This window comes from Nesoenas mayeri (genome assembly GCF_963082525.1).
Source record: "Nesoenas mayeri genome assembly, chromosome: 3".
Classification (NCBI taxonomy): domain Eukaryota; kingdom Metazoa; phylum Chordata; class Aves; order Columbiformes; family Columbidae; genus Nesoenas; species Nesoenas mayeri.
In genome coordinates this window covers 74,840,405-74,863,678 of record NC_137544.1, presented here as the reverse complement: position 1 = coordinate 74,863,678, position 23,274 = coordinate 74,840,405, and the positions used below count along the sequence as shown (strand labels likewise).

At 37.7% G+C, this 23,274-nt stretch overlaps 1 protein-coding gene across 1 annotated transcript in view; it reads right to left on the bottom strand.

The window, feature by feature from the left end:
- Positions 1-16,833: 16,833 nt before the first annotated feature.
- SMOC2 (SPARC related modular calcium binding 2) overlaps positions 16,834-23,274 on the bottom strand; it is a gene marked incomplete at both ends in the record, with an annotated part of 140,668 nt that continues 134,227 nt past the window's right edge. The window contains 3 exons of the mRNA XM_080342548.1: positions 16,834-16,857; positions 19,614-19,657; positions 22,233-22,507. Coding sequence (XP_080198674.1) covers positions 16,834-16,857; positions 19,614-19,657; positions 22,233-22,507 — 343 coding nt within the window. The remainder of the gene's footprint in view (positions 16,858-19,613; positions 19,658-22,232; positions 22,508-23,274) is intronic.

Below are 23,274 nucleotides of genomic sequence, written 5' to 3'. Positions count from 1 at the left end.
TTTGTGTGTAATGCAGAACAAACTGAGCCTTTCCATATTAGGGGATGATGAACCATGCCACCAAATTTTGTTTGAGCTCTGGCTACTTAACACAGGTAAACAGGTCTTGCTATTAATTACTTCTGCTTCTCCCTTTCCTCTGGGTTAAGCTCGTTGCCCTGTTACTCTTAAATCTGTCAGCTTTGTGCAACAAGTTGCCCTTAGTGTTCAAGGATGAAATGAAGATATTGAAAAACTAAAAGATAGAAAAAAGCATGATTTATTTGTAGCAAGAAAACCACCATTAGGCAACTCAAGCACTAAAGTAAATTTATTCCAAAGTGTTATAAAATATTCTCAGCTTTGGAGCCCAAAATGTCCTTGTCCAGGTGACAAATCTCATACCATGAATTGACTTAAAATTGCTACTTCTCTCTAGCATCCTTTCCTTCTCTAGCAAAGTATATTCTCACATAGTCCTTACTGAAGGGACAAACATAAAGTGTAGATGTTGTCATTCAAGAGAAATGTCTAATTTCTATAGAGAGGCTTCTCTTTCCACTGGAATGGGTGTGTTGTTAGAACAGATAACAGGCATAGGATCTATTCTTAGCAGTTATGGAGGGCTGAGATTTCTTCATCACAAATTGAATTTAATGTAGAATAGTGATCAGACACTCTAATTAAAACTAAAGCAACCTAGCAAGTAGGAAGGGCTTATCTGAATAGTTGAGTTCTGCTGCGTTCCACTGAGTAGAAGACAATGGATCATTTCAAGTGAAAAAGTTTCTCATGTCACTGGCTCAGTATGTTTAAACAAAAGTGGCATTGGATGAATGTTTCTTAAAACTTAGTTGGGCAGATTCCCTTCACTCTGGTTTGACAAACATCTTGTAGGCTATTTGGAAAGGTAATTGTGGCTGCAACATTCTGGAAATACCATTATAGTCTAAATGTTCATTGATTTTTCAGGTCTGTGGGATGGTAGGAAAACCCTTTCATTTCCACTAACCTAACAAGCTGCTTGTGAGGTGCTGTAACTGAAGCACAACAACGACACATCCAGGCTACTCCCTGATGGGTTCATTTCATAATTAACACAGGCAGGATTAGAAGTGAGATCTCACTCCCACTGAAAACTGTGATAAATCATTTTCTCTACTGAGCAAGATGATTACCACAAGATTAAAGCACTTAGCACACAAGCTGAAAGTCACTTCTCTATACAGCCAGGTGGAAAAGATATGTTTAAGTCCTAATTAAAGCCTTATGGATTCTCATGAGACTGAAGTTGTTCATTCTCCTCCTGTCAGTCCTGAAATCCTTAAGTTTCAGACAAAGAATTATTCTTACTCTCCTGGGTGTAACACAGCATAACTTTGTAGATGTGAACATAAAATTTGGCTCCATGAAAGTTAGATATCTGACGCTTCTCAAATATAGTTCTTCACAGTATGACAGTAACAACATAATGCTGTTGAGGTGGCTAAAGCCTCTCCAAGGAAATCTTGTGCTGCCATGGGATGTGAACGGGATATTCCATCAAACAGCTGAATATAAGGATGTCACTTCAGGTGACATATGTAGAAAATACACATCTGGGATACATTTATCCTTGGAGATTTAACACCAAAGAAACACATAATAGTGACAGCAGTTTCTCTGTTTTTAAACATTAAAAAAAACCAAACTAAACCAAAACAAACGAAAAAACAAACAAACAAACAAACAAAAACAAAAACAAAAAGCCAAAAAACAACCTAACATGAAGGCTCCAAAATAACTGTGCAATAAGTTCGATAAGTTTGCAGTTGCATTGAACAAAGGAAGGAACATGTTATTAACCTAAACTGATCACCTTATGTCAGGTGATGAGGAGGAAAAAGAGAAGTACATAAAAGAAACTGGTTTATTTTTCTTTTTTAGATGAAAAGTAAGACATTGTATGTTAATATCAGTTAGGAAAAAAATTTAGCCACTTGAACAGTATATGAATACTCCTCGCCAAAGACCAATATAAAAGTTTTTCTTTGGAACAACATATTTTTTCAGAGTTGCAAAGTAATCATTACAAACACCTCTGAAATTCTGATGTTTTAAAATAATAAGATCCTAAGCATCTTGAACAGACTGAATTCTGAAGAACTGCTGTTTTGCTTTCCCCCTACAGCACTAACAACTGTAAGCTCAGATATAGTGCACAAGCCAGCTCTCATTTAATAGTCCTGTTTGGGAAATGATGCTTAATATTAATAAATGAAACAATAATCTAAACCACAACAGACCTCTGGTTTCATTTTACACAATAAAAATCCTTTGTGAGCTAGTGGTAGTTCATTTTACAGGCACTGGGACAGCAGCAGGGGGACAGATGCTTCATCTGGAGGAAAGCTTTGAAAGATGCTGTTATCAGCACTCTCTGGCTAGCTGAGCTTTGATATTTTGCTATAATATCAATCAGTGAATGTGAGTTATGCTTTGTGGTGCTAGGTACCACCAGAAGAGACCTGATATTTTAAAGAGTACTCAGTCATGCCTTTTGTAGAAATAGTTAGTAAAACCTGAGCCTTACTGCATGTCTTTAGATAGTTGTCTTAAGGTGTCTAAGTTAAAAATTTTAGTTACTTCCCATGAATTGTTAGCCAGGTTTCCTGAGCACGTATGATGTGTTTATTTGAATTCCTAATAACTTTTGAACTTCTCAGACAGGACAAATTGCAGGACAAAGGAGTGAGGATCTTCAGGATAATGTTTCTACAAGTCTCTTTAAAGTTATGTCTTATTAGATACAAGGAAGTTCAAATACACATGTCAGGTCATCAAAAATCAGACCCTATCCACTGGTCATAGAAATACTGACTTTTTCTGTAAGTGTCCTTCCAGTACATATCTGATTCTACATCTATTTACATAATTAGCTTTATGAAACTTGTTTAAACTTCTGCATAAAATGTCAGGACATCTTTGTGTTCCTAGCAAAGGCATAAACAAGTTAATGTAAGAAGTGGGATGAGATTTCCAGCTGGCCACACATGGATGAGTTCCAATGTGGGATCTTGACTGTTTCAATCTGCAAAGCCTTCCCAGAGTGTCTCACTCAGCAAGTGGTTTGGTTTGCTGAGTTGCCATGATGAGTAACTCTCAAAGGGTCCAGGACAGTCTCTCAAAGCTTTCATTCAAACACAGTTACATCTCATTGCACAAAGGTAGAAGAAACGAGAAGCAAACCTAAGATTCACAATATTGGTCAAAACAAGAATGACTAGTATTTGTTTCCCCTCATTATAGTTTTTAGCTAACATGAAAAAAAAAAAAGTGCCACTGGGCTTTGATAACAACCAAATGGCACAATATTGTGCAAATTTTTATTCTTTATTTACTTTAAAGAGAGGATTAAACAAACATTAAATCTAAAGTAGCGTGCCTGATACAAAACATTGGAGGCAATATTTCCCTCTGGAAATCTAACAGCAGTACAGTTTGGCAGATCCAAGTCCTACAAATTGATCTCACCTCTAATTAAAAGTTATGCTGAAGAGATCATTTTAAATGTCACATTAATGGCACTTTACCTTTCCTCCTCTGTATTACATAGGTTTATTCTGAAATTCACAAGCTATGAAAGCCAAGGAGAACCACATAATCCACAGTCTGAATTCCTGTAACAGGGATCAACACAGACCCTCGTTCAGTCACTACTGCTCCAGGCTCTTCATTCTGGCTGTCAGGGAATATCTACAGGGTTACACTAACCGTAATTTTATAAGTGAAATTCTATCCCTAAAAAAACATATGGAAAGTCTTCCCCATAGCTTGACTATATAATTACTACCTAAATATTTGGCTATGATGAACTTTCAGCATATATGAATAAATACAGAAGAACATGGTGATATTTGCTTTGCACATCTCTGTGTTCAGGATCTGCAGTGATGTTATTTGATGAAGTGGTCTGTCTCTAGGGCTCTGAGTAACTCTTCATTTCATTACATCTGAACAGAGATAGATTCAAAATGACATGCAAGCACACTGTAATTGAGGCAATCAGGAATGCTGCTACAAATACCAAAAGACAAATCAGCAAATATACCAGCCTGCATTATCAGTTAATTTGCAAGCTGGGAGAAATCAGATTTTCCAATAGACCTCATAGTAGAACTGATTCTTTTCCAAGGTGCAAGAATAAGCATTAGCAGATGAAAACGAGCTGTAGTGTATTCATGAGTAGTATTATCCATCCTACCAGTATTCTCTGTCTACAGTGGTAGTCTCAAACTATGAACTGCATCTACTTATGGTCCATGGACTGTTTCTAAGAAATCCATGAAATATAGTCAAGAAAGATCTACTGTCAGTAGCTTGTTTTGACTCAAGAAGCAAAAGCACCTTCTTTGAAAAAACATAGAATATTTGCAAACTGAAAAAGGTTAGGAACTACTATTTTAGGAGTCTGTTGTCTTGTTCCCTGCATTAGCAAATTTATAGGACAGTTGACTCCTGAAAAGGAAGACAAGCTGAGGCAAATGGAAGAGAAATTGATGTATATATAACAGATTAACTTCAAATATACCTGCATAAAAGGATTATGAAATAATAGTATTTGCCCTAAGAATGTTACAATGATATTACATTTCTTTCACTATTTTTCCATGAAGAATGATACTGCCTGAATCCATATTTGAGTAATGAATCTGGTGAAGTATATGGAATTGCTTACTATATAGTCACCAATGTATAATTCGCTTTCAAACCTGCCGGCACAAGGACATTAAACTGCAACCTAGAGAATCCTCTATGTAGTGTTGGAAATATTGAATTTAACTATACTATATCCCATGCTTGGTGGCCGTAATGACTATAGTAGGTGGGAGTATCTGTATGTTTGGAAATATAGATTATAGCATTAAATTAGGAGGACAATAGATAAGCACTGTGGGTGTCAGTCCATTGCTCAGAGTAACAGAATTGGCAGCTGTAACTTCTAAACCTGCAAAGAAAATGCATTTTCACTACGATGTCTGTGTTTCACTTGTCTTTTTCTATGTGTTGCTTACACTCATAAAGCTTCTTAAAATAATTTGTAGTGTTTTGCACAACATCTCAGGTTTAACCCCAGTTCACAACCTGGAAAGTTACCTAGAACCTGCTGCTATACCTCTTGTATTTTATCTGTTCCCAGAGAAAAAATATAACCAAACACAAATCTCCTGTGTGTTATGTGCTTGTCAGGCAGACAAAACCAAAATTTGCTTCCAGACAGCTGAAACATAAGTTAATGATCTTTCATTTTTGTTTTTCTGTCTTCTGGCATCCAACACTCTTTATCCAACCTTAATAGAACCTCTGCATAGCTTTTCTGGGGACAGGTTTGCTATTTAACTAAATTAAAGTCAAAAACCATTATACACCAACCCATACTGATTTTTTTTTTCTTCAGAATCAGTGTCCAAGGCTTTCTAGAACACGTGTTTGTGGTGCAAACTGCAGATATGTCATGTTCCTGGAAACAGATGCAGGTATATATAGACCGGGCTGTCAACGTTGTTCTGTTACTGGAAACAGATTCTCAGAAGACTTGTACAAAGATGGTGAAACTCAACAAGATATAAGCACTGTGGCTATATGCAGCAAGACAGATCTCATCCACTATTAGAAACTGTGGATAAACTTAATTTGCTGATTGACCCTTAAATTTTAAATTATGCACTTGCACCTAACTCAAAGTTTTTGAGATCCCTTACTTTAAAACTTACAATTTGCTGACTTTTCACAATACACAGATCAGCATATTTTCACAGAATGACAGAATCACAGAATCGACTGGGTTGGAAAAGACCTCAGAGATCATTGAGTCCAACCCTTGGTCCAACTCTAGTCTATTTACTAGATCATGGCACTAAGTGCCATGTCCAATCTCAGTTTAAAAACCTCCAGGGATGGCGAGTCCACCACCTCCCTGGGCAAGCCGTTCCAATGCCTGACCACTCTCTCTGTAAAGAATTTCTTTCTAATATCCAGCCTAAATTTCCCCTGGCAGAGTTTAAGCCCATGCCCCCTTGTCCTATTGCTGACTGCCTGGGAGAAGAGACCAATCCCCACCTGGCTATAACTTCCCTTCAGGTAGTTATAGAGAGTGATGAGGTCACCTCTAAGCCTTCTCTTCTCCAGACTAAACAACCCCAGCTCCCTCAGCCTCTCCCCATAGGTCTTATGTTCAAGTCCCTTCACCAATAGTGTTGCTCTTCTCTGGACTCGCTCCAGCACTTCAATGTCTTTCCTGAACTGAGGGGCCCAGAACTGAACACAGTACTCCAGGTGTGGCCTCACCAATGCAGAGTACAGGGGAAGGATCACTTCCCTTGTCCTGCTGACCACGCTATTTATGATACAGGACAGGATACCATTGGCCTTCTTGGCCACCTGGACACACTGATCGCTCATGTTGAGCTTCCTGTCAATTAGTACCCCCAGGTCCCTTTCTGTCTGACTGCTCTACAGCCACTCTGCACCCAGCCTGTAGCACTGCAGGGGGTTGTTGTGACCAAAGTGCAGCACCAGGCACTTGGCCTTATCCCATTGGAATTGGCCCATTTTTCCAGTCTATCCAGATACTATTATATCAGTAAAGATGTCTGGATTACACATTAGGTACTTTGATCCTAGCTCCACTCATGAGAAAAAAAATAACATTAAATTTAAAAAAAATCTGGCCCATGAAACCTGCATTGCCTTGTTCTTGAAATTCCTATCTTGGCTTCACATATTCCTCAATTACTCCAAAAGTCAGTCAATAAGGACAGATATATTCCTTTGTATCTAGAGCCAAGTATGCACTTGTCTGAGGTCTTAGCATGAATTAAAGTTGAACTAATGGTTGCCCAAACTTAGTGCTGGCAAGTGACCATTTCTCCTCCCAGCTCATGGAAGCCAGTCCTTGCACACTTCTGCAATACAGAGTGGGTCCTATGTGTTTCATCTGTTTGTTCATGTCCATACTTATTAAACCTGATGGAAAGTCTGCTCTGAGCCTGGCACTGTCTGTAGGGGCGGCTCATGTTTGGGCTTGTCCCAGACTCTTGCTCAGTGTCTGAACCCACAAAGTCATGATCTGAAGTGATGGCGCTGGAGCCCTGCTTTGAAATGCACCCAAGCACCACATTTAAACCTGGCACCTAATCAGATGTGCATTTAGCAATCTAGCAGCACCCTCCTGACAGGTTTTTAAGGCAAAGAGCATAAGGAGGAACACCACAGTGAATGGAGTATCACAAATGAGTAACAACCTAGCTGCAGTGAAGGCTGAAGCAGAGGAATAGCAGCACTTTGCAAGCAGTTCAGCTCATAGCATGCACTCATTGCACTGTCAGCCTCTGGTTCCAGGGAACTGGGCATACTCACATTTCAGAGCATTTCTGTGTTCTCTCACAGGAACAAGATATGATAAAGTGATGCTACCATCCCTACCTGAAATCTGGTTTATTTTTAATGTCCACACCATGCTCATTAGAGTCACAGGCTCCAGTCTTGAACACCACCTTAGTGTTCCCAGGGAACAAGAGCACAGCTGGTCTGCACAGTGTTTTCGAGAAAGGTGAGGATCTTTATGTGGGAAAAGAAATCTGCCTGTGTGCTAGGTTGTCTGAATAAACATAGGTTTTGCTATTAACCCTAGCACTGTTTATTGGAGGCAATTTGCAAAGGATATTAGGATATTTTGCAAAGGATAATGCAGAGGGCATTATCTTTATATGTAGAAACATCTGTACACATTTTCTTGTAGCAAATGTAGCATTGCTATCTATTAAATGTTGGTCTTAAAAAACTGAGTTGAAATCCCACCAGAAGGCAAGCTTAAGAATAGCACAAAAAGGCTTTTTACAAGTTTCCACATGTAGTTTTGTCTTTGCACTTCCACCTGTATCATTTGTATTCCACTCCTTGCTTTCTTCGAAACAAAGGCTGTCAGCCATATCCAATTATCTCATAGTTTTGTGATATACTGCAACCACATGGGGGTTAGGACAGAAATAGTCCACTCCCCCATATTTATGGTCTACACTCAAGGAATCGGAGACTCTGTTGTGAAATCATGCACCATGACAGTGCCACGTAGATCAGCACGAGATGAATTTTGCTCATGATAATGTGTGTAAAAGATGACAAACATTAATAAATTTTGTGATATAATACAATGAATTCCATGACAAAATTTAATTTTGCTTTTCCTAAAATAGATGGGGTATTTTTTTACTTTCATTGTTTCTTATTGTAAAAAGTAGTAACTAATAGAATTATGATGGAAGCCAAATATAATCTAAATGCATGAAGACCAAATGTGAAAATAACATCAGCAAAGCATTGTCACCAGTATCCTGATGCTGCATGAGATATCCAGTTAGGTCACTCTCAACTGTGTTTTCTATTATCCAGAAGAAGATTGGCAATACTGTTCAATACAGGGAGCAATCTGCACAAGTGTGGTGTTTCATGTGTGCGAAAGACTGTTTCAAATCCACTAAAAAGAAACCTCAAAACAATACAATAAAAAAGATACCCTAACCATTGCAACCAACTAAGGTTGCTACAGTATCCATTACAGGCTTCTCCCCTGAGAAAAGGCCGATACACTAGCAATACAAACTAAAGCAAGACATATAATTGAAAATATTTCCGAAACTTACAGTTTTCTATGGCTCAGGCCATAATGACCAATTTCTTAAGCAAAATGCATCAAAAGTGATGTTGAAAATCAGAAGAAGAAAAAATGGGGAAGGGAGAAGCAGATGTGATGACTGAGTCTCTAGGTCCAGTATTCATTCCTGTGTTTAGCTTATAGTTAAAAGCAATGTTTAGTGCTTCTGACTAAACAGGCACGGCATTGGGACCATCTCTTCACAGAGACACTTTGCTCATACTGATGTCCTGATCCCTGTTTCTCACTGTGAAGAGGATGCTGAGCCCTGGGAAGTGGCATGTCACAGATTTGAGGAGGTGATGGATCTTTCTTTCTACTTTAAAAAGGTAAAATGGAGCAGAAGCTCCAGAGTTTAAAACAATCTTTCTTCCATACACACACACCCCACCTGTGTGCACTGCAAGCAACCAGTCAATCTGTATCAGTTGCCTTTTATAGCTGTACTGCCTGGCTTAATGTGAAAGCCTTCCAGACAGAAATTGTCCTGAGAACCACAGTATGGACTGGCTGTACTGCTTACTGCCAGGATGTAGGTTCTGGGTAGTTAAAAGTCTCAGGGCTTTAAGTAGAGCAGCAGGCACTGATTGTAAGACAGGTTGGCTGGGCACCTACAAGGTCAGCCTCCTCCTCTTCACCTGGTCCCTCACCCCCATTCTCCTACAAGCTGTGTGTGGACATGTAGCAGATCTCTCCCTCTCTCCCAGCTGCACCCAGGTAAAGGCCCTTCACAGCATCTTCTGACAGCCGTCCCAGCCTATGTCAGTTTGCTATTTAGGACAGCATGTGATGAAGTTGTTCTTTTACCCTCTCTACTGCGCTGTTGAAAATCTGATGTATGGGGCATTTCTTGTCATTAGCTATTTTCCAAGTCATTTTCCAGATGACTATTCAAGGCTAATGAGGTCAAATTTCTTTTCATCAGGTCATCACAACATTTATTACCTTGAAAATAGTTCTAGTCTGAACCTATGATATTTTCCATAGGCTCCAAAGGTTTCTTGAACATATTTCTTGCACTCTGTTTCTCTGCCTTTTTCTCTCACACAGATACAAATCTTTAGATTAAAGACTAAAGATTTTGAAAAGTATTTAAATAATTAGTTTTTAGCCACCCCAAGAGTGAACATAAAGGCAACCACAAAAAAAGACAAGAAGCCAGCACTCTCTTGCAATCCTTTACAATCAATGTGTTGATTAAAGAAAATCTTAAACTGTAGGATATCAGCCAAGTCTGTAGAGGATTTATTGGAACAATAAATGAAATAATAATAGTAAAAAATTTAATTACACTTTGCTTGCATCTTTACTGAATAAGAAATACAAAAGGAAATTTATCTTTGTTGTGGTTCAGATTTCCTCATCCTGCTCAAATCTGCTCTTAATTTAGAAATATGTTGGTTTCTGCTTTCACATTTTCATTAAAAGTTGCTTAAACTTCCTGGATCTAAAGGAAGCCTTGGGCTTGGCCATGACAACAAATGTCTCTTGGAACAAAGAACTGGAATCACTGGGATACAGAGGACCAAATTCAGACCTTATGCATGGGGAGGGAAGCAATCCATGGGCAGGGTGGATCTCTTGTATATGTCATAAAGTGATGCTGTGCAAGAGAGATGCTGTGCCCAGAAAGAGAAAATTTGGGTCTCCTGTTCACCTGTGTCCCTTCTGTTCTTTTTCTTTCCTGAGTCACTCAGACAGGTCATTCCCATGAAAGTCTTATGGGCATTTCTGTTCCTTTGTCTTTAGCATCTCTATCCTTGGCTTATTTCCTTTCCTCTTTCCTCTGTCACTCCTCCCTTTTTACCCTTTCCCATTTCTACCTGATATCTCTCCTTCCTTACTTCTTCTGTCTCTTTATCTGCTCCTCCTTCACTCCCACACAGAGCTCTGGACACCCTCCTCAGTTCCCCTGTGGTCTCTCCATAATCCTCCTTTCATTCCTCTCCTGTCTCTGTTCCTCTGCTTCATTTTTTCCTCTGTCACTTTTTGTTATTCTTTTTTAAGCTGCATATTCTTTTTTTTTTTTTTTTTCCACTTCAGCACCTCATCCTTCATATATTTTGTCTTGCATAAGATTTCTTGAAACCTACATAAATGAGCAACAATAGAATTCAGACTCCTGGGATAACAGTAAGAGATGGGCTAGAGGACAAGCTTCCTCACTCAGTGCTGAGCATTCAACAGGAAGAAATGCACTACAGACTGAGAGAAGCACACCTCCCATCTGCAGAGCATTAAAGACCCGATGTGTGCAGAAATTGCTCTGTCATATGGTGCTGAGCAGAAATAGGATTTGTTAGGTGGCACTTAACCAAGCACATGGTCTGTTGAGGGGTCACTATTTCTCAAATCCTCCTTAGCTGAGACTCACATTGAGTCCCACTTGGTTAAAGCATGACATTCAGTTGCTTTGATCATAGATTTGATGCATTAAGAAGTTAAGAGTTTGTCATTGATGGTATAGGGCAGGAGTTTTCATTGGATTACAGCCCACTAGGGTAAAAAAAAAAAAAAAAAAAAAAAAAAGAGCTATGGAGTAATATCCTGTAATTTACAGTATGTCTCATCGTGGTTTTTACTGTCTTCTTTGTTCTGGGTCTTGGTCCCACTGACATCCCAGTCTGCGATCTCAGAAGACTGAACCCAAGCTGTGGGTTCAGGAAGACTACCTGGGGAGCTATACATCAACAGAGACAGAGCTGCTCCACATGTAGTGGTCAAAATGGGGTTTGACAGACACCAGCCTTTGAGTGAAATGGCTAGTAAAAAGATAGAGATATGCTAGGATATTATTTTAGGTTTGAGGATGTTTGTATTCAGTCTCATGGAAGGCTTGTTTTGCAAGCTGGAAAAGTGCCCTGTGTATTTCTTCAGGTCACTAATTCACACTGCTTCAACTGTGCTGCATAAGCAAAATCTAGTATAAATACCCTTACCCATATTGCGGTTCCCCTGATGTTTTGTGTCCATACAGTGCTAAATCCATTAGTTTATCAAACTCAAGTCCTGTTAAATGGAAATGTACCACTTCTTTGCCTCATACAGGAACAGCAAGGTACTCAAAGACTTTAAAATGACACTCAGATTAAACATTACAAATTAAAGTTCAGAACCCTGACTTCTTTCAAACATGTATGATTTCTTTTTAAAGTTGAGGGAAGAGCAAGAATGCTGCTACTTTTCACAACATCTAATCTGAGGATAAAATTGATGTCAAAATGCTATTTTTCGGTGTTGACACTTCATGCTTTTTAAATAAAAGAAAGGAATTTTTGACATAAAAATAACCACTAAACCAAAAAATACTTTTAAAAGTGAAATTTCAGGGAAACTCTCAATCACAAGAAATTGGTCAGTCATGGTTTAGTAAAAAAACTGTTTCTCAATGGAAACTTCGTTCACCAATATTTTTTTTCTCCCTGATTGACTAGGTAGAACATTGTCCTGGTTTTGTTAAAAACAGGACCAGTTCCTCTTTCAGTGAATTTTCCTTTCAGCTAAGTTCTTCTAAGTAACTGCACTTTTCTGAATTTAGCTGTATGTTTTTTTCAGGTGCTGCACTCCAGAGCTGCTAACAGTAGCAATGGTACACGGAAGAGGTCCAGGTTTAGACTTATTGCTATGGCAGTCAAGGTTACTGATAAATTTTGCACATCCCATAAGTAAGAGGGGTGTATCTGCAAGGAGGCCTAAACAGAAAAGGTGACTAAAATTGACCGAGTATTCCATCCCATAAATGTCATACACCCTATAAAAGTGGGAGATCAGGGGGGTCTTGCTCTCTTCAACCATGACCGGCATCTGAAGAGGACCCTGCCTGTTATCCCTGTGATCCAAGGCCTACTTCCAGGCCCTGCATCCCTGAATCCAGTTCTGGTTTGCTGCAGAGTCCAGCCCAGGACATGAGGGTGCCTACCCTGCAGCCACTGGAATAACACCAGCTCCCCGGCAGACAATGCTGCACTACCCTGGGAAATTCAAGTGGTTTTATACATTTTTTATTATTTTATTTATTTTTTAGTAGCACTATTAAAGCCTTTTTAACTTTTCCAGCTTTCAAGTCTCTCTTTCTTTTCCTCCTATCACCTTTCCTTAGCGGGGAGTGTGAGGTGTTAACAGAGAGCATCTGCCATGGTTTATTGTGACCTTGCAGTAAACAGTGACAAACAGATATAGGCATCTTCATGGATTTTATTCAGGTACTGAGAGGGCTTTCTGTATCTTTATAAACTTTTATTTGTATACAGAATTGCGGCCTTCGACCTACAATCTCATAGACTCTGCTAATCTTTCATGAAGTAAAAGTACCCATTTAGCCAAGAATGGATTCTATGCCTGTGCAAAGAAGAATTCTGTATTTGATAAGAAACAAGCAGTCCTATCAACTGAACTGAAGTGTAAAGTGAGTCTCTAGGGAAAGGATGCTTCAGATGACTGTATTTTAAGGAAAAGATTGTTCACATCACAGAATTTACTCTCATTTCACGATCTTCCCTTCCAATAGGCTTTGTAATTCAGTAGTAACAATAGTTAGAGGACAAAGTATATGACAAAATAGGGAAGGTGAACCTAGGAAAGGCAAAACGTTACATATATTTCTATTGCTAACCTAGAAAAAAACAGACAGACTTTTCTTCCTGTCACCCCTCTAACTGAATGTTCTAAAAGAATGTGTTGTTCGAATGCTTTCCACGTGAGATTTGGTTTAAAGAAAAAAAAAAAAAAAATATATATAATATGCTTTTTAAACAAAGGGCATATTTTCACTTAAAAACTTGAACTGAAACAATTAAATGTGTCAAAGTGTGCTGTTTCTATCAGTAATTTACTACAAACATTCTAATATTTCAAACATCGATAAACTTAATTGGTTACTATTGAATGTCAAAGTAATTATTCCAAATGACATCAATTGGGCATCCTAAAGGAAACAAAAGTAATACACATTTCATGTTCTGCTTTAAAGACTCTTTCACACTAGTTTCTATAACCTACTTATATAATATCGCAGTGTAAATCTTTAAAAGGGACAACTAAATTATCTTTTCTAGAGAAGACTTCTTAACTTACACTAATCCATCTTTTATTTCTACTGTAAAAGGAAAATATTAATTAAATCTATCAAAGCTTGGACACAAATGTCTTTAATGATGCAATCTATACTTCTGTTTCTCCTTCCAGCTTTCTAGAAATGTCTGCTTCCTCCATTGGTTTATAGCATTTATGGAGATCAAAAGCTTGGTTCAAATGAGAAAAGTACAGTGTATTCCTTGATTCATATGCAATGAGTATTTAGTTTAACTCTTCTCCCTTACACTCACATGAACTACATGAACTCATGTTTTTGTTGTTGTGTTTGTTTTTTTTTTCTCTCTTATTATCTGAGATGGCATTAGCAAAAAAAATCATCATTCTGAGCACTAAACTAGGTCCCAGTTCTGCAAAATGAGTGTCTGAAAGCTAGGCATTTGGTTAGACTCGCAGAAGACTCAGGATAAAGTGGTTTTGGTAAAACTGGAACTATGACGTTGACCTACTACTAGAGCTGGGAACAAGATGATAAATTTATCCATGTGTTGACAAAAAGTTGAACATTTTTCACAGTTTGGCCTGTTGAATAATGGATCTTGCAATAGGCTGGACAAATCATTGAACACATATACATTTTTAAAAGTTAATAGTCTTCTACTTAAAACTTTTTAAAAGCTCTAAATAAATCTGTTCTGCAATAGCTGGAACTAGAACAAATATTGGTCAATGAGAAGCAAAATATATATATATATATATAGTGCTTTCAATAAGAACAGAATTAAAATTGAAAAAAATGTTGCGCATGGAATGGATAAAAACTAGAACTAATTAATTACTGTGGAACTAAATAAACACCAGTGCTGTAGTGTGACTGGGCTCTAACAGGAACTATGAGAACTTGGTACTGTTTGTAGAAAGTGGTATAATGGCTAGAAATTTAAATGAAGCATAAATGTGATCACACAGAATATGTGCAAAGATTAAATACCTCATGTTTGTGTCATCGTCTCTGAAGGCCACAGTGATGGAGTTAAATACTTCTTACAAAATACTGCTATTAACCATACGGAGCCTACCTAGCCAAATGCTGAGTGTCCTCAGGGTTTGCCTCTCTCTCCTCATTGTCTCCAGTCAGGCTGAAAGTTCCACAGCAGCTCACACTCACACTGAGAGGAAAAGGTGTGGTCTCTATCTACACCACATTGCAATTCACTGAGAAAAGGCAAGAGACCAACCTGAAACTATATGGAGATAGCAGTGACAAAGGATCTGGCCTCAAAATCACCATTTTGAGAAAGCATTGGTATGAATAAGGCATGAACTACCTTAGGAGAGAATTCAATAAAGGGGCAAGGGAAGAGAAGGACACAATGTGATGTCATGGGGTTTCTTTTAAACTCAACGCAGTGAAGTTACCACTGAGCGTACCTGCTTCCAAGCATGGCTATCTGTGTTGCAGAATAAAAATCACAAGCATAGTTTGATAACATACTGATCTTTAATCTATCAAGAAGATTATATTCAAAGTTTAACAGTATAAAAGGATAACAAATACTTTTTAAAACAAAAATACAAGATAACACACAGTTGCATCTTGGTTCCTTCTGCTGCCAAAGCTTAGAGTACATAATTTCTGGGTACAGTTCCACTGTATACACTGCATACACTGTATACAGTGTTTCTTATCACTTCAACATACGTTGAAATTGAAATGAAACATTTATATTTGCAAAAAAGCTTTTCCAGGTATAAGCTCAAACGAGGGTGCTATTGTGATTAGTTAATCATGTCAGATCCTGCACATAATTTAAGCAAGGCAGAATGAAATCACTGCTTGTTGCAACATTCCTGCCTTTTCATGTCAGCTCCTAGATGCCAGCAGTCAATCTACCACTGCATCGATCAACCCAGCTGCTTGTAACTCACAGTTGTTTAAGAGCTGAACCTTTTTCACTTGGGTCCCCTGCTCTAAATTCACATCCGCAAGTTCTTATTCCCCTCAGGCACACAAACAAAAAAAGCATTAGGGGGAAAAATGACAGAGAAGGTATGAAAACTTGTGAGAATTTTCAGACAGCAAAGGAAAAGCCTCAGGCAGGGGCAATGTGAGTAGCCCCTCATGATGGCAACTGTTCATAATTTGTTCAGCTTTACCTCTAGAGGACCCCAAGGCAAACCAAAGAGCTGATGGGGGCAGTCAGGTGTAGAGCAAGAAAAGGTTGAAAAATCTGTTTAGCCTTTCCTGTCTCTTTATAGTTAGATTTACAATTCTGACCCATGTAAACTCTGGTCCTGCTGTGCACTGACCACAGAAATACACTTTTAGACTCAGACTGAACCAGACTGAGTGACATTACAATCTGCCTTACTCCATGTTGGTTTGGTGTATTAATAACCTAAGTGATAACAAATGGGAAAAAAATCCTACCACAGCTTGTAATGGAAGGCGCCTCAAAAATGGATAGAAGAATACATTTTTCTACAAGTATCCCAAATGTAGAAGAACTGTTTTTAATCCCTTAGTGGTTGTATTCTCATTGCATGATCTTTGGAAAGCATAATGATAGCAACTAAATGAAACCAAAACCAACATGAAATAAAAGAATGTCACCGATGAAAAATCTGTTCAGTTAAAAACTGCAAAATCAGGTAAACCACACTTCCTTCAATCCTGCAAACCTGACACATCCAACACTGCTTGGACAAAATTGAGAACAGAGTAGACATTTCAGCGTAACTCTACTTAAATGACAGCATTGATTAAGAAAAATAAGGCATACTATTGAAACCAAAATACATAGAATCAGGTTTCTATGCTAGCGTTTGCCAAAAAAACTATTTTTTAAAAAATGGTTTAAATGCAAACTTTTACATCTCCAACACGTTTTACATATTTCAGTCAACAAAAGAATACACATACATTGTATGTGATAATTTTTCAAAACTAGCCATTACATTTTCACAGATTAAAAATAATAAAAAAAAAAAGGTCTGTTTAAATATTTCATTTCTACAAAGTGAATTTACATTTTTAAGTACAAAGTGCAAATACTACAGTTGTTTTTATTGCCTTTTGGTGAGGAAATCTCCCACATGTCAAACAGATCTGCCTTGGATCAGTAAGCTGTTCACCCTTGCTTCTTAGAAACTTGCTGAAAGAAAGTTGAAAAAACGTGCATTATTAATCATGTTTTCAAGTAATCTAGTACAAACACTTGTCTCTATTTTTCAGTGGTGTTCACATGCCACTATCAAAATTAGTTCTGCACAAACACATATGAGGAATTAAAAAAAATTCTTCCTTGTAGTCCTTCATAGCATCTTTAAACAAGGGTAAGAGAAACATCTTCACTATTTTTTACCTATGGCCTCTATATACCTGTCAAACACACAGTTTTAGAAACTGCCTGGGCAAGTCCCTGGTGCAATACACCTTTCTATGGCATGTGATGTATAAGGAATGGGCTGCTGGCCTAAGTGTTATGAACAATCTATAGTTTCCTTGTAAACTTTTTGCTAGGCTACAAAAGACCCTCTGGGTCTCATTGATGGTGTGTCTACACGTATGTGTATGTTTGTTGGACAGGGTGGAGCTGAGCAAGGGACACACACCTGGCAACTACCCCAGTTCTGTTAGATCCATCATGCATTTGACCTCTGTTAGAGCAACCACAGCTGAGCCTCAGCATATTAGTATACATATATATATCTGCTTTCTTTCAGTGAGCTTGTTTGTGCATGTACAAATATGGATGTGCACATATATTAAAAAAAGATATTCAGGAATACATGCCTAAGCACACATAAGCATGTACATAACTGAACTGCCACAATAAACTAGTAGAAAATGAGCTCGTGAGTGCCCATCCCCTGAGTGGTGAAAATCTGATCAATCCTTCATAGATGGGTGGTTTCCTTTCAGTGGCTCCTACCCAGACCAGTTGCTCTTCAATAACTTCCTTTCAAGTGAAAACTTTCATGATGAAAGCCACATTCTGCATTTTCAGCCTCATATTGTTCAAGTATGAAACTGCCAACAGATGGTTTGCTGACCCAGCCTTAATTCAAGGCTATCATTCATCAGCAACAGCTTTTAAAATAGTTGGTGCTGATTCAGCAAAATTATTAGATAAAATTAAAAAACATAGATGCTCTAGAACACTTTTATTACAGATTCTGAAAGTCAGGATCAGATTACAAGGAAGGGGAGAGGGCTTGTCATGCTTCAAGTGTAATGCACGTGTGCCAGTAATTTCCATTATATAATTAAAATAACCCCTTTGAATGTTTTTGAGTTCCAACAGGATAATTGTTTTCAGGCTGCCTTGTTTAAAGCATAAGTGATTTGTGGGGGGAACTTGAAAAGTTAAGACCAAAAACTTTTGTTTAAACAAACAGAAACTTATCACATTCCTCTAGCTGTGAGAATATTTTATATTCCATCAAACATATGTAGGAGGTCTCTGGTAGAACTCACAACCAATGCTGAGCTTGCCTTAGGAAGTGTGAGCTTAACACCAAAGAAATCAGAGATAAAACAAGTAACAAACTGACTAGCAACAATGAGAGGAAGATTTCTCTTGCCTTGTGGGGAGGTTCACCCTGGGTTCTGTTTTAAACAAATGGATCTAGTTTTCTGATAAGTGGGAAGACATTAACCACAACTATGGTTTTGGGATATTTTTAGCCAATTCCAAAATTAGTAGTTTTGCAAGATGCAGGATTACCTGAGCTGTTCATATGTTTATATGAATATTTTTAAAAACAATTAATAATTTACTGACACTTTTATGGGAATTAATCATTTGATTCTTCTAATAGAAAAGTGAGGCAAGAATGTTGTGAAGATGAATCTTTTACTACACCATTCAAATAACTGGCAAACTCACAAGTCCTTCTTCAGACCTATGCAAAAGTGCCAGGAAGTTGTGTCCATGTTTCCAGAAAAGTGAATCTTTAGGATTAAGGATTATAAAGATAGACAAACATAAATGAGAAGCATTTTTTTGAAGCTTTTGCCTGAGCTTCCATTTGAATCCCTCCTTTTCAATATGTACCTTTGCTTGATTTAAGGATTCTGCTTTTGTGTCTTTCGAAGCTCTGAACACCTCGAGTGCTATTCAAAATGCCATGAGTGACATACACTGGTATTATTCAGAAACACAAAATCAAGACTTTGCAGAAAATTGATGCAAACACAAATAACGGATTATGTTGTCAGAGCAGCTGACATTTGCTACAATCATTCTGCAAACCTAACCAATTTTAGTGTTAACATATAGGAGCAGACTGATGCAAATCCTAGTTCTCCAACATCATTTTGCTCACCCAACAAAGGCATTTGAAAGTGACAGCTCTTTTCTCTACACTAAGATTTTAAAAGGTGTTTAAAATCACCCTACAATAATTCAGTGAGGCTTCTGAAATGTATAGATTTTCATAAGGCATGGGAAATGTGTGGCTTTTTTCAGAAAGAATTATTTCAATCAAAGTTTGTGTCTATAGTATGACTCACAGGAAATTTAACAGAATTGAGTTATAGTAAAAGGTAAATGAAGATAAAGCAGTGCACATTTAAAAGTGTGTGGGAATGAGAACACTCAGGATTGCAGAAGACTCATACGAGGGCTCAATTACATTAATCTAATTATCGCTAACCTAGATGTCAATTACACTTTACTAGCTACATCCATGTGCAGGCATAATCTTGTTCACATTTATTGATTCAGCTTTTCTTAGACAGAACTGAAGTCAAAATTTGTTAATCAGGATGCTATTCTACATTTTCCTGGCAAGTCTGCAGAATGGCAGATGACTGTAGCTTGAAGCTGCAATGACAACTGCTAAAACCCTAAAGCATTCGGCTGGGCAAGGCAGGAATGGAGATCTTCCTCTCCTCAGTACTCACCTGCCTGCTGGATGAAGTGCTCTCAGTGTTGGTTTTAGGCGCTGCTAAAGGAGGAAAAGCAAATCACTATTAATATAATTTGCAAGTTATACGTAGCATCCTGAAGAACTGAAGCCTTCATTCTGCTATCATTTAAAGCAGGGTAACTGCACCACTTTCAAAAAATGAGATAAAATATTTCAGATTTTCCATTGAAACATTTGCTTTTTTCTTTCCTGAACACAGGTGTTGCTTCTATCATGTTGTATAGAAGTTGAATTACAGCATTTCTTGCCATTTAATATGTGACATTTGGTTAGGACAGATTGCATCTAGTCAGTGTTGATCATTACAAACTTATTAAATCTTTAGTAGCCTATTATTCCTAGTGGGAAGGAAGCACGGACAATCAGACTGGTTGGAAAGCATTCACTCCAATTAAAGACATTGCACAGGAACAGCTCTACCAGCCAAAGATATTGTTCATATTTAATCTATAAAGCAACATGATTATGTCTTGTTTCTATGTTTCTTCATAGGAAAGTACAAGACAGTGCTCTAAACAAGGAAAAAATAAAAACAAAAACCAGAAAACAGCTACATGATTCTGCTGGCCTATTCAACTTCACAAGCAAACTTGGGAGGCCAGAGAGGAACTCATCCTTTTGGTTTTCCACATTAGCTTGTTAGTTAACTCAGCTGCATTGGGACAATGGATAATGAAACTGGGCCTTGAAAAATACTACAGAAACTCCCATTCCCTCAAGAAAGTAAGTTTTGCAGCTTTCTGGGTCTTATATTGCTTCAACTGATTCTCACAAGATACCTGGGACTCACACAAAATGCTACAGACCGGCTTCCTTATCTCAGCTTTCACACCTCAAGTGATGAGGTCTCTCTTATTTCTAGAAATATAACTCTAGCAGCGTGCTGACTGATTTCTTTTGTGCAAGTGAAAGGTCTATCAGAAAGGAAATTTTAATTATCAAGTAGGACAAAAAACACAGAATGCTGATATTCCAACAAAAACAAATTTTGTTGTTTTGTCTTTAGAGATATCTATTTTTAGGAAAGAAACTGAATGTTTGGTTGAGATTTTTTTTTCCAACTGCATGCCATTAGTTTTTGAATGCAAAAGTTCTGAGGTATTTTTTCCTTCCAAAAACTAATGTTCTCATTATTGACTACATTTCTGTTGGAGAAGCTCTGTTAAAAATCTCCAGTTATGGTGAACATGATTTTTTTCTTTAGCTAAATCTCTGTGTGCTCTTAATATAATTTCATGCCTCTTACAACTTTCTTTTCCAAAGTAGGCAGCTTATATAAAGCAGGAGAACCTTAAGCTTTTTTTCTTTTTTCTTTTTTTTTTCTTTCACTGAAATGGACACAGGAAAAGCTGAGTTTTGGTTTGAGTCTTGCTATAGCTTTCCTTTAAGTCCTGGAGTAATGATTTCATCAACTCAAACTCAAATTTCATCATTTCAGACCAAGGAATGACAGCTGCAGCAAGACAGATGTGTCTGGATGGTAACACATGGAATGACCATAATGCACTCCCCTTTAGTCTGCCAAATATTGAGAATTTAAAGGATGTTACATTTCAGTTTCCATGTTTATACCATAAAGAAAACACAGTCATCCGCCTTTATACACATTTTTTTCACCTCCCTCACTTAAGTGAAAATTACGAGGTATTAGGTGTACAAAAAACCCAATCTATCAACCAACCAAAAAACCTAAAACAAACAAACAAACAAACAAAAAAACCCACCCACACACACACAAAAAAAGCACCCCGCAACAAAACAGAAAAAAATCCTGCATTTGATATCTGTGTTTCAAGAGATCTGTTTCTGTAAGGCATAGACAATTTACAAGTACAACACAGAGCTATTCTCTCTTTTCTCAGTATTCCCTTTAATACAATAATTTTTTTTCTGACTGCAGTTCCCACTTGTTTTGCTTTTCATTTCCTATGATACCTTCGTTTTACAGCCCTGGCTTCATTTTAAAATCCCAGGTAAACAAAACAATTTGCCTATATTCAGGTTCTACAACTTCTTACAGTATGGGGATCTGCTGCTGTTGTTGTTTTCAGGAATTGTGTGATTGAACTCCGCATGGACCATTACACACTGTAGTTAGTTGTTCCCCTTTCTACCATTTGGCAGCACAGTAAGGTGGCTGTGTACCAGCAGTTGTTTCACCTGTTTGGCAGATGACCACATTCCTCACTGTGTCTCTAAACAACATTTGAGAAATGAGAAGTCATCACAAAACAATGTGCTTCCTTCCCATCAGGAATCCAAAAAGCACAGGTGTGATATTTCCGCTCATTCAGGACATAGTACTATAATAACATTAGATTGGCTTTTCGATGACTGTTAATGTTATCGTATCCTCTAAGGTTTCCTACTGTAATAAGTGTAACGGTCAGAATCAACAGGAAATTTTTGATTCTGTTGGAGCAAAGTGATGATTTGTGTACACAGAAGCAGCTTTCTTGCCATCTGCCCTAAGCAACAGCTGCATTGGCTACAGACAGGTGTATTATTTTATTTTGAATACTTGTGGTATATGCAACTATCAGACTTCATGAGCTTTGAATAATCTAGTGAACAAGGTAGAAAAGGTTCTTACTATGGCGTTTCTTTGTTTCTGCTTTACCTTCTTCTTTTGTTACTCCCAAGCAGCCCATTAATTCTTGTACTGATAAGGATTTGTCGTTGTTCACATCACAGTATTCCACAAACTTCTTCACACATTTTTTGGGTTTTGATTTCTTTCTTAGGAATCTCTTAAATGGCTTGATTTCTTTCTTGCCAATGTCACCACTAGAATTTTTATCTAGCTGTTTGAAATACCAGTGGACCACTCTCTCTTCCAGAGTATGATTTGGATCAGGCTCTGAAACCCTGAAACAGAAAACAGGAGTTTAGTCTTAATTCTGACACCTAAACCTCAGTTTATACCTTTATTTCAGGATAGTTAAATCACTGTCTAATGCTTTGTTACATAGACCTCCCTGCTCTTGGCCACTAGCTTCTTGTACTGAATTCTTCTTTTTCCACTTTGGCCAACTGTATCTTAAATTTTACACTAAGGGTTGGAACCTGTTCTTAGTTATGTCTCTGAAACTCTGTTGAGGTCAGCACCATAGTCAGAAAACAGTGCTTTCCCCTTTCATTTCCCAAAACACAGAAAATTGGAGAGAGAAATAAAAGAGAAAAAGACAGTTTCATAGATGGAAGAACCATGAAAATGTGTAATATACCAGACTGAATAAGTCAACAGTCAGTATCGCCAAATACCTAGGCTCCAATTACAACCCATGATGGATGCTCTTAAACATCAAAATATATAGGATTATGATGAAAGTTATAACTGTGATTGTTGATAGCATTGATTTGCTTTACAAGCAACTAAGCAAACTATGAATCTAGAAGGCAGCACATATTCATTAAGTAATGCCTGAAAGGACAAAAAAGACTGAGACACAGTTGTGCCAGCAGCTACAGATAAACTGTAAGCTGTGCTGCTGCTGAGAATTTAGCTATGAAATGCATCTCTGTTTAGTGGACATAGTCTACAGTGGTAACTTTGAAGTAAGCTCTCCTAGATAGGCTCTTGGAAATTTACCCTTTGTGAATGGATGAAGATTTACTTTTCAAAGTCATCAACA